The sequence below is a fragment of the Pithys albifrons genome, chromosome 6, assembly GCF_047495875.1.
Source record: "Pithys albifrons albifrons isolate INPA30051 chromosome 6, PitAlb_v1, whole genome shotgun sequence".
NCBI lineage: Eukaryota > Metazoa > Chordata > Aves > Passeriformes > Thamnophilidae > Pithys > Pithys albifrons.
In genome coordinates this window covers 54,423,716-54,436,431 of record NC_092463.1, presented here as the reverse complement: position 1 = coordinate 54,436,431, position 12,716 = coordinate 54,423,716, and the positions used below count along the sequence as shown (strand labels likewise).

Sequence of the window (12,716 nt, the reverse complement as noted above, 5' to 3'; positions counted from 1 at the left end):
AACAAACAGGCCAAGCATGTAGTGATGCATTCCCTAAAATATTCTTCCAACCTCCAAGCAATTTGCGGCTTATGAACTTCCTGAACCAGAAGTCACATGTTTCTACCTAATAGCCATGGACACGTTTTTCTTCTATGAATTTATCTAATTACTCTTTGAATCCAGAGATATATTAGCATCCACAATATCCTACAAGCAGTGCTGTGATTTAACTGTGTCCTGTTTGGAAAAATATTCTTCCCTTGTGTGGGGTGATGGCCCCTGATAAGGCCTGATGGGTTGAGGGAGACGCCTGAGGCCCCTGCAGGGATGCTCCCGGCCGAGGACAAAGGCTTTCAAACTGATGAGATTAACAAAGTGTGGAGTGTTAAGAAATAGCACGCCCCCCCTTTGCCATATCTTCTATGACTGCTCAAAGGAGCCACCTCCCCTTGGGCATCTGTATCACCCCACCAAAAGATTGACTTTTAGTCACACAAACCACATGAAAGAAAAAAAAAGGTATGAAAAGTGTTTGGAGTTTAAACTCCAGAAGAGAGGGGAAAATGCCACCTCTCTGTGAGGGTAACTGCTGCAGCTTGTCCTGTCTCCTCCTCCTCCTGGAACAATGTAGGGGTGAGAGGACCATGTGCTTTCTATTTTTTCTAACTTTACTTTCTTAACTTTACTTTCTCCCTTTATACATTCTACCTTACATCTTATGCTAACAGCTACTTTGATTCTTACTTTACAGGCATTTCCTTTACTAAATGTGTTTTGCTGCCGTAATACTAATAACAGTAACTTGCTTCACACTTTGCTTTGTGTTACAGAGAGTGGTGTGCAAGATATGTTATTGTCCTATGTTACTGAGAGAGTGTCTAGATAAGTGTTTTAAGTGGCTGTGTTTTTAGTTAGTAGTTCTTTGTTGCCAGTTTCTGTCTGTCGCGATTGTAACGAGTCTAGTATGTTTGTCTCTGTAAAATGTGTTTTCTGCTGATTTCTTTTGGAGTCTTTTATTATCAATTAAACACAATCTTGCAGCTAAACGTTATCACCTGCAACGCAAAACCCACAGTAACTGTCACATATTTGTGTTAATAAATGTTATTTCGGGAGCTGTTGTGGGAAAAGAAGCATAATGGAAAGAACAGTGAATAAGCCATTCAGTTATCCTAACTGGCCTTCTCCCAAAATGTGACAACTCTCAGTGACACTAGAAGACAGATTTTGAAACTTTTTTTCTACTCTTTTTCCAGAGCACTATAAGCAGTGATGGTAATTATCCAGCAACTGGAATACTGCTAAAATGTAGTCATGGAAGTTCCATCACTTACATCTTGCTCTACAGAAGTTCAGTAAAGGAAAGAACATGAGTTTTGAACATCTTAGTACATTTTACTATTGAAAGTGTGGCTAAAGGAAGTTTTTTCCAAACTCAGTAACCGTCAATTATCTGTTTGACACTTCATACCATGTGTTGTCCTCGCCCAGTACACCAAACCATACTCTTCTCATTCAGGAAAAAAAATAAATCCAGGAATGGCACCTGAATAATTTAACTTTGTACTTCTTTCCAAAATGTCCTTTCAAGAGGCTCCTTTGCAATACAATATTATAGAGAAGATTCTTACCTGGCAGTCTAAATCGCTTTCCCAATCAGTCTGACTCCAGCATTCAATCTTTTCTTTTTATGCAACACTGCACTGGAGCCGCTTGATGAAGCACTGCCACAGCAACGTGGAGTTCTCTCTTCTAGGAGTCTGAGACTCTTAATTTTAAATCTTAGATGACAATTGGCTTTTACTGCCAAACATGTTGTGCTGCTACACTAAAACTTTATGGATAGAGAAAAGATCTTTCAGTGTACCTTAGCTGCATATTGCTCCAGAGCACTGATGGTGTCAGGGTCGATGGCAGCATCTCCCGTGTGCAGACCTGCCACTGTCCCATCAGCCTGAATGGCCAAAATGGTGTCTGACTGTGGCATCTGCACGGTGTGGTGGATGTAGGCCGTGGTTCCATCCTCCAGCTGGACAGCTTGTAATGCACTCTGGTCATAACTGTCTGAGAAATGGTATTACAGTGTTAGGGTTCTGAACAGAAGAGCAATGACTGCATGTTACATGAGAAATTACTGCTCTTTAGGCAATGTCTCCTAAAGTTATAAACACATATGAAATATACGAGAAATAGAACTACTACTGTATGAGAAACATAAACACTTAAAATAATACCAAGAATACCACTGAGGAAGTTTATTTCAAAACAATACCTCTCATAGTTGTACTTCTGCGCTTACAAAAGTACCAACAAAAATTTATATTGGTCTAGCTTTATTTACAAAGGAAACCAGGAACACAAACATGCTTTCCATTTCAAACCCACCCATAAAAAGGAAGAAATTTAACATGTACTGATGTCAACACTTGAGATTTTAGAATTCATAAATCTGATCATTTTACAACAGATCTATGCAAATATGCAAAATAAACACAAAATATATGACTGCTTTTAACAGAAAAAAATCTTTATTATATTCTTTCCTCTTGGTATTTTCACACTGGTTTAAACAGACTTAAAATACATACTTGGTCACCTTTTCTAGAGAACTGGTACTATTTCCAGGACTAGCATAATGCTCTTCTACAGAAACCTAAGCTACTATTTGCAAAAAACACATTTGCATTCTTGAATCCCAGCTGTCACATTTTCTTCCCTACTGCCTAACAGTAAAATCATCAATAGCATGGTCTTTAAAATTTAAGCCAACCTCTACATTCTTTAGCTCAAGCAGGACTGGCTGGTTCTTACCTGACTCTTTCTCTTCTCATTTTCACATGCAATTATTGCTGACATCTGTTCTCTACTAACACAACAGATACTTACTCTAATGTGATCCTGGGTAAAAAAAGTGAAATACACTGTTTTGATTCTGTTTGCGAGGCCCAAATAAGGAACTGAACCAGTCTCATCTCAACAATTTTCACATGTCACAAAGTAGAAGCAACAAGTAATCTACACTGGGAATCACAGTAATTAATGTGATAGCTTTAAGAGAGGATCACACTTGATACTGCTGAAGTTCTGTTGAACACTCATGTAATTGATCACACTTCAAAAAAAAATTACCTTTCGAAGTGTGATGAATAAATGCTGTAGTTCCATCTTCCAGCTGAACTGCTTGTCCATCTTCCAGACGCAAACTGTCCCCTGTGGAGCAGAGTTAAGGATTTCAGCAAGAGTCTGAAGAAACCCTTACGTGGAAAGATCAAACACTAAATACCTAAGATTACAAAATACCTAAGATCTCCTTATGACTGTTTCCATTAAAACAAGAAATCAGGCTATTATCATATTTATCAATATTTATCAGTAATACATTATTTTATAACATATTTCTTGTATTATTGCACTCACTGTTTTTAGACATAGGTACATGTTGAACATAAGCAGCAGAACCATCTTCTAATTGAATCACTTGGCCATCCATTAATTTACCATCTGAAATATACAGAATATTTTTAAGAATTCTAAAGGTCTAACACATCACAGCTCAAACATACAGTTGATACTTTCTGGATTAAAATATAAATAAAATATTACCAAGAAATAATGTTTCATAAAGCACAGTGTGGCTGTACGGAGGTTTTAAAACTCTGGGATTATACAAATGGAAACAGTCTGCTGTCCTATTCATTATGAGAATGTTGATATTTGGGTTTGAACTGTAAAGATCACTTCACTGTTGTTTGACTGATGTTCTGAATTTTATTTTTGCATCTTACTAGCAGCAAAAATAAATATTTATTTCACAGTATTACTGTAATCCCTGTAATTGCCAGTTGGGATTGGAACTTTATAAACATCGTACAGATTTTGCCTGACCTTCCAATCCAAGGAAGGAGCTAAAACAGGGATACCATTTCAATACCCATCAACTTGCAGCCCTTTATGTACCTTTAGAATTGTGCTGTATGTAAGCAGTGGAGCCATCAGCAAGGGTAACTGCCTGCAAACTCACACCTTCCATGTTCTCTAAGTTGTCACCATCTAGTAGGGAAAAAAGTTCACACTCACTATAACCAGCATCAAACCCCACAAACCTCAACTTAAAAACCTCCATAAACTGTACATACCCTTACAATAATAACAGCAAGTAGTTCTTTACTTGTTTCTGGTTTTTGAACCTTGACCACATACTTGGGTCATATGTTCAAGATTTTGCTCTGTAAACATGATTATTTTTCTTAACTAATAAAATACACAATGTCACTAAATAAATAACTACAAAGCTGAGGCTTTAGGAGAACTATGAATTAGGCCATGAAATAACGATTTATATACTTGTATTGATAATTCTGTTTTGTATAATACTACCTGTCATTAACACACACAAAATTATTTGGATTAAAATACAGAAAAATACTGGAAAGAGTTTGTAATAATGTAAAATCATAGGAAAGATGTTTGAAAACATTAAGTTTAAGCCAATCTCAGGTCATCAATATATTTTAAACTCATTTAATACCAACTTAGACACAAACTGAAGTTACAAAGTATAAAACAATAAGACTATACTGAGAATAAAGTCAGATTTTGTATTTCATATTTTGGCACATTTGCACTTCTGTTCTCTTAACTAAGAGATCATTTCCTTTCAGAATTAGTGAATTTAATCAATCCCAGTTAACTATTTTCTGTTAGATTTTTCATTCTGGATGCACTGCATGGATTTTAGTGTTTTATCTGAGTTTCAAAGAGGAAAGACACAATAATGTAGAGATATTTTAACCTGAAGGTTCACCTTGCACAGCTACAGCTTCTGTTAGACACAGAGTCACATGCTGGGCCTCCATTCCTCCTCCAGAAAATTCAGTCATTCCCTGAGAGTCTCGGTTTATCTGAGCTAATAGCATCGTCTACCTAGAAAGAAAGTATTCACAAAAGAGAAAATTTAAATACAAAATCAGTTAATCCCAATTTAATGTGACTTTTATACAGCTGCTACAAATATTTTATGTTATGTTTTGCATTACAAAAAATGCAAGGAATTATTGACTTGCCTGGAAAACATGTCAGAGGAATAAAAGTTATCAGAAAGAGGCAAATATTACTTCCTCAATTAACTAAGCTGTTAAGGACTTCAGGTAGTAGCTACTGAATTAAAGTCCATCAACCACATTTAGATTTCAGTTAACTATAAATTATTTAACCCATGTATAAAGAACAATGGTGGTAATGACAGTATAAGCAATGATACCTGTTTGTCCCCAGAATTAAAATAAAGCTGACAATTCATCCATGGTCACCTCTGACAACAGTAGAGTTCTATCTATATAAATTAAACATCTCTCCAGTGCCAGTAAGAGGTTTAGAAACTGTCACACACTGGGAAATGCACTTCATCAGTAAGTCTAATGGAATGATTCAACTATTTCTCTAGACTTTCCAGAAAGGTTTCTGTTTAAATAATAAAAAAAAATCTGATCTTGAAAATAGTGAAGTATCTCATGATGAAATGTGTTAATTAGACAACAACATACAGTGATTAGGGAGCGACTGCTGTATCTCACAGAACCAGATATTGCCATTCCTTTGGATACTGATTTTTTACCCAGGCATGTTTCAATATGGGAGATTTATAAGTTCACTGAACCTGAAAGGCTATTAACAACTTTCAGGATTAGTAGATTAAGAAGCTATAAAGAAAATGTATAACACTGCATTCTGCTGACTCAGATGTTGGCTTTAACCACAGGGAGAAAAAACCCCGACCAAATAAAAAAAAAACCAACTGAGTTCTGCAAACCCTTTAATTGATGTAACATCCATTTGGATGTGGATGAAAAAGGGGGAAAAAACCCATCACGTGCAATCTGGGCTACAGAGCATTACATCCCTCCCTCTCCAACCTCTTGTTAGTCAAGAGTTTTTCTTACAATAAGAAGCAGTTAGATAATCTCACTAAAAGGTTACAGATAAACAATTACAGCTTTTAATCCTAGTATGGTTTTGTGAGCTGCTGGTTTATCATTCAAGGCTGAGAAGAATAATCTAGGGCTTTTAATTTACTTATGATTACATTCCTATTTTTACCTCTCAGAAACCTGCACTTGAATAAGCCATTCATCAAGTCTTGAAGACCACTGAGAAAATCATGCCTATGTCAAAACCAAAGGATAAAGAGCACAGAATTCGAGCATGTAGATACTGCAGCAAGCCTACAGTACTTAAAAGGTCGGTACACTAATTTAGTAGCTGAAAGTTATACCCAAGCAGTGTTTTCCAAATACATCCCAGTGTACATGTTGAGCCAGACTAATTCCTAGAGCTACAGGCAACGAGTTCAGTTTCCCAGTGTAAGCAGAGGACAAGCTGAGGCACAGCAGCTGCTTTGGCCACGTGAAGGGCCCAGTCAGTGCTGTGCACAAATCCTTGTGCCCCACAGCCCAAACACCACCAACTCTCAATGTGCTGTTACACCAGGTACCCACAGCACCCCCTGCACCTGGACTGGACTCAAAATGACCTTGGCATGTGTGAGGTATCACTGACAGCACAGTTCACTGTTAGGAACCCAGGTAATGGAACAGACACAATTTTAAAAAGAAGGTGGAAGGAAAGGGTACCTTTGGGAAGGTGTTAAGCCTCCTGCTTTTTTTCAGGTGCTACACTGAAAATCACACAGGAAAAAAACCCATTACTAATGATCAGTTCATCAGTAAGAAATACACCTCTCAAGTCTGAAAATCCTCCTACCTGGAACATAAAGGAGATTAAAATACTGGGTTGTAGTAAGGAATTTGAACCTTGAACAACTCTGGCATTGAAAAGAAGATACAATTAAGATGGAAACCAAAATATAATTCAAAATGGGTGTGAGAGACCTTTTTAACATCCAAGAGAAGAGATTGGTAATTCTTCCCAGCACCCTTTTCAAGAAAAGCTTTTACAGAAAATGAGGCCACTAAAACAGTTATAATACAACCAAAAAAGAGCCAGTGCAGAGAAGGCATCCAGACTAAATTGCATTTATGCTAAATATTTATGAAGAAAATGAAATAGTGAAGGTTTTTTGGACATTGTAATCTAAGGGACAAGGAATTTTACGAGGACACATAAGATATCAAGTTCAATCTCTTCCTCTGCCATCAGCAGTGACTTTGGACAAGTAACTTATTTCCCTACTACTCATTTATCACCCCCAATCTCAAAATAGGGAGAAACAACTGACTTAAGAAGCAAACCAAGAGTGGGACAACACGCTGAGGCTACAGAATCAGACCCACCAGGCACTGCAGTGGCCCCACTGTCAGCACTCACGTAATTATGCAGCAAATAAGATCAGAAAACTGATGTACTTAAAAAATATCACCTGGCAGCAAAAGGAAGTTTATTCCAGACCAGTTTGCAGGACGGCTTCTCTAGAGGTACTGCCAGCTTGTATCAAGTTAAATTAGGTTATTATGGTATAATATGCTGTGGTGCACAGACATCATCCATGTTCTTAACTGCTAACACGGGTCTGCACTGTCAGTATTTTCTATTCACTGAACTTTGAGGACACCTCATAGAAACAGGTTGCAAAACAGCCAGACCATTTCCCACAGCAAAGAAAGGCCATACAACCACTGGTTTTGACTAGAACTGTACAGTGAGACAATTCCAGCAGGGACTGCACCTGAAAGGCAAAGGCCTTTCAGCTCGGGTCTACTTCATGAGTATTCTCCCTCTTAGACAAAGTATCTTTTAAGGCTCCTCTCCTGCACTACCTGCCTTCCTCCACACCTCAGGGCTCTGCTCTCACCTCTGGGGCAGTAGTGACCAACCCCATCACCACAGACACAGCTGCACAGCTGTGACAGAATCTAAGCAGAAACAATAGCTTAAGTGGGCAGTAGCTGTTTTGGAAGAAATTTAATGCAAGATAAATTCAAGGGCTGAAAGAGCAATAGTATTGGTTTAAATTGTTTCACTGTTTGTTACTGTAGTGCTGCTAACTAGCAACTATCACACACCGAAAGGGAACTGCTGCACACAGAGCCATGTCTACCACTTTCCTCTATTCCACATCATCTGGACAATCACTAGTCTTACACAGTAGCTTAGACCGTATTGTTGCTTTCCCTCAATTTTAGCTACTTTACACGATCCCTTTCAATATATCCTTTTCCCAATCCTTCCTTTCACTAAGTTTCTTATCCTCAGTTCCACCCCTTCTCCTTGAAATACCTACTTCCTTCTTTAGCCAGTCCAGGACATCCCTCTTTCCAATTATCATAGAATCATAGAATCGATTGGGTTGGAAAAGACCTCCAAGATCATCAAGTCCAACCCTTGGTCCAACTCTAGTTCATTTACTAGATCATGGCACCCAGCGCCACGTCCAATCTGCATTTAAAGATCTCTAGGGATAGTGAATCCACCACCTCTCCGGGCAGCCCATTCCAATGCCTGATTACTCTCTCTGTAAAAAATTTTTTTCTGATATCCAACTTAAATTTCCCCTGGCAGAGCTTAAGCCTGTGCCCCCTTGTTCTATTGCTGAGTGCCTGGGTGCCAGGCATAAGCCCATCCTTCTGTCAGAATCATCTAAAATAGTCCCATGTCCACACCAACTCTTTCTGCACTATCTTCTCTTAGTGCTGGTCTGTTTTACGTGCCCATCACATCAGCAACACCTTCCTGCCTCTCCAAGACACTTCATGTTCAGACCCACCTTGGCAGCACATTCCTGGTAGCAGAGGTTGGAGGGCTGGAACTCTCATGGACAGCAACCCGCAGCTCTCACTCCCTCTTTGGTGACAGCAGTTGTGTTTTGTCACTGCTGTGCAGGGAGGAGAACCCCCAGCCAAGGGTGGATGTGCTGCTCCCTTTCAGCCTCTCTCCCTTCTCCCCAGTGGAGAGCACAGACAAACCAGATAGGGCTGTGAGCTCTGAGAATGAGGAAAGGTGTAACACTGGCCTGCAGAGAAACGGACCATCCTTTCCGATACATTGCTGCTACATCATCCTTTAAGAGTGGTCCAACACAGGAACAGATTGCCAAGACAGGTTATGGACTTTCCATCTTGTTCAAGACTCAACCTGACACAGCCCTGGGCAACCTGGTCTAAAGAGAACTGCCTTGATCGGGGCAGGTAGTTTCACAAGTCCCTTCCAACAAACTGCTCTAGGATAATTTTTACAATTGCTTACATTTAAAACAGTATCACCATACTGTTGGTATATCATCCACTCTGCAAATCAACTCTCCCAATGTACTTTAATTTGCTTCACTTTTTCAAAACCAGCCTGTTTTCATCAAACTCAAATCTCATTCCTTATGTCCACTTTAGTCTCTCTCTTCCACCCTCTTTTCTGCTCACTGGCCCATACGCTGCTTTCTCTTGAGCTTCGAGCAGATTTGTCTCCATCGTTTTTCCACTCTGAGCCTCACTAGTTTTCCATAATCCACCTCATTGCTTTTATTTCTGTGCATTTGCATCACTGAGCTGTTTTCTTTAAACCTCCTGTTGCCAGTTTTGTCAGTAAAAATCTGGGAAGATTTCCTTACCCACTGCAAATATTGCAACTTATTAGTTAAAAAGCAGCCAAAAATACCCGTTCTTAGGAAAAGACAGGAACGCTGGGGTGGGGCCTGTGTGGCAGCTTGGCAAGATTGATGCACATGTGTTCTGCTTAATCTTAAGAGCTGTCCAACAGAAAAGACAAGTGAAAACTTGAGACTTGACTTTGTGAACTCTGCTGCAATTCTTCACAGATCACACAAGTTGCAATTTTCAAAGGCATGTTAATGATATTTGGGAAGACTTTCACAAGGACAGTAACACATCTTGCATTCCTGACATGATTAGTCACCAGAACACTCCTATGGTATCCATGCAGAGAAAATCCTATAGTTCCTTAAGGTGGTTAAAAAACTCCTCACAAAAGTCAGCCCAAGACAAAAAAAATCAGACTAAAGATCTCTGAACTGAGAACGGTGCCTGACAGAAGGAAGCAAAAGCCAGTCCCTCCCAATATAACACTGACAGATTAAGTACACAGGTGCAATTTTTCATGGCAAAAAACTCCCCTCAAAACCCCCAACTCTTTCCCCCTTGCAAATTATCAGAACAGAGAAAGCTGTAAAGTCGGCACACGTTAAATTCTGAACACTCAGGGGGAAGAGGTGGTTAAAAATAAAGGATTTTTCATGAAGGCTTTGGTTTCATCCAGTTGCTGAACCAGGGACCTCCTCCTGTATTTTCCCCTCCACTAACACTCAAACAAATGGAATCTTCTGGGGGCCATCACTCGTTTTGCAGAAAAGAAGCAATGTTAAAGGAGAGGTTCTTATGTAAATTCAATCTAGTATCTGGAAACCGGAATCTCCACTTAAATCTAGGAATCAAACAACCAAGACCCAGCAGGAGGACTCGGGCAGCTGAACAGTGAGGAAAGGGCTGGCAGAGGGCACGGCTGCCATGGAGCACAAAGGGGACTTGGAGTACCTGAACTCCAGCAGCTGAGAGGAAGGACGGCATGAGGAGACCCAAGGAAAGCTGGAAAGTAGCAGGAATTCATCATTTAATGAAAAAAATCACTGCAGTAGCTGACACTCTAGAGAGAAAAAGATGATGCTTATAGAATGATTAACAGGAAATGGAATAGAGTTTGTAACAGCAATCATGAAAGAAAATTTACTGTTATAAAATACAGTCCAGAATGTGCAGAAAGAACTGAGAAAGACAGGTGGGAAAAAAGCTACTCCAGACACTCAGCAATCTTGTCATTGTTCACTCGCCTCCCAAAGGCCGCACTGAGGAGTTTGAAATAATACCCATTTATTTCATTTGAAAAGCAACATCACTTTTATTTTTAATACACTTCTAAAAAATGTACAAAACCATAGTAATTTTACAAAATTTGTAAAAACAGCAAATAAAAACCAATCAAGAAAAGTCAGATGGCAAATGACCTCACAATAGTAAAACTTTCAATAAAGAATTTCAGAAAAGTGCATTGCCACATTTGACAAAACTGGATCTCAAAATCAGTTCAAGTATTAAGCACAGTAACAATTTTTTTCTGAATTGAATACTGGCTGCATTAGGGCCCTTAACAACTGATATGATTGCAAATATCAGTAATTTCACAAAACTAGTCTCAGTAACAAACACTCATGAAAACTCAAAATCAGTACCTACAATTAACAACCTGGTCAAATGCACTTCAATTGATAATTAATTTGCATTTCAGCCTTCTGGGTCTCAGTGTCAAAAATGTCTGGCATAGACTGAAAAATTGCTTGTCCACACAAAGTTTTTTTAGAGAACCCAAGAGGACTTTCAGCAGTTTTTACACTAATTACGTGAAGTCATTTGTCATCTATAAGCTCAGAAATACAAACACAGGAGAACTAAGGCCCTTTACACTCTTAGTTCCATTCCCCTGTGTACCTGTACGTTAATATTTTCCAGTGTTACAGCAGAAATCTGCAGCAGGGTCAGAAATGAAATGTAGGTCCTGTGGGTGCTTTGAATAAATGCTTCAACAGATGTGGATTTTTTTCTTCATCAACAGCCCTTACCTTTTTCAGTACTTTACCCCTGCACTGGGGTTTATGCTGTAATCACTCAGACTGACTTCCAGCAAGTAAATGTAACAGGCTATTTAATGTCAGGCTCTTCTGAATTCCTTTGTGTTTTCTCATATAATCTCAGTTTCTTTCACTGTATTTTCTCCAGTCTCTTGTAAATGCAAAACATAATTAAACAGTTGTTTCCACCATGTTAATCATCCCCAGTACAAAACAGAAACAAAGTTGAAATACAGAACAAATACATCTACTACCAAAGTCTGGTAACAATAGTTGGATTCAGATAGAGAGGTAAGATATGCAATTTAACAGCAAATTACACAATTATTTTCCAATTTTCTACTTGGTGAAGAAGTGTTTCACATTATAAACCATGGGCTCCAAGCCTGGCCCTTGAGAAGAACCTGACCAAGACTGACAGCGCTGCCAACTGCCCAAGCACAACACACACACTCAGGGGGGCAGAACAGCTGCCCTGGGCACACTCACATTGCCCCAAGCAGGGGTTTGCTGTCAAACTCACAGTTCCTTTTTACTCTTTTTACAGTATTTCAACCTTTTTCTTCCACAAGAGATACATCCTGATAACAATGCAGTTCAAGACTAACTCATTGCCAGTGCTTGGTATCTCCTCAGAAATAACAGAAAGACGCAAGGCCACATTTATCACTGCCATAACCATGCCTGAGTCTGACCCCAGTGTGAGCAGTGAGAACCACATGAAGCCTCACAAAATTACTTTATGTTCCAGCAGTCTTTTTCCTCAAAAAGTCATTACCACACAGTTTACATTGGAAACCCCACCTACAAACTGTGAACGTTAAGAGTCCAATGCTTGCTTTTTAAATAGAAAAAAATTGGATTAACCAGTGCAAATATAGAATATTTACAAATTGTTAGTTTAACTAATACTATGAGATGATGCATATATGTGTAATTTTACACTGTGGGACTGCTAATGTTGCTGTTATTTTCCAATGTATGGCATTTGAACACCGGAAGATCAGAAAGCCACTCACCAAGTAGTCCCACACATGGAGAGGACTCAGGTTGATCCCACAGATCTGCCAACTTCACATTGCTTGAGTATACATGAGAAAAAATGACTGATTGATCAAAGGAGGCCAGAGTGGTTCCAGAAGCACTGAGC

The 12,716-nt window shown here is 39.1% G+C and overlaps 1 protein-coding gene across 3 annotated transcripts in view; it reads right to left on the bottom strand.

Moving 5' to 3' along the window:
* The window catches only part of ZNF143 (zinc finger protein 143), a 39,877-nt gene that overhangs the window by 21,895 nt on the left and 5,266 nt on the right, over positions 1-12,716 (bottom strand). For 2 of the 3 annotated variants that reach the window (XM_071558946.1, XM_071558949.1), the window contains exons 2-6: positions 4,775-4,905; positions 3,940-4,032; positions 3,400-3,483; positions 3,112-3,192; positions 1,850-2,046 (exon numbers count right to left, since the gene is read on the bottom strand). In XM_071558946.1, coding sequence (XP_071415047.1) covers positions 1,850-2,046; positions 3,112-3,192; positions 3,400-3,483; positions 3,940-4,032; positions 4,775-4,898 — 579 coding nt within the window. In that variant the 5' untranslated portion in view covers positions 4,899-4,905. The remainder of the gene's footprint in view (positions 1-1,849; positions 2,047-3,111; positions 3,193-3,399; positions 3,484-3,939; positions 4,033-4,774; positions 4,906-12,716) is intronic. The other variant, XM_071558947.1, reaches the window with a different exon arrangement.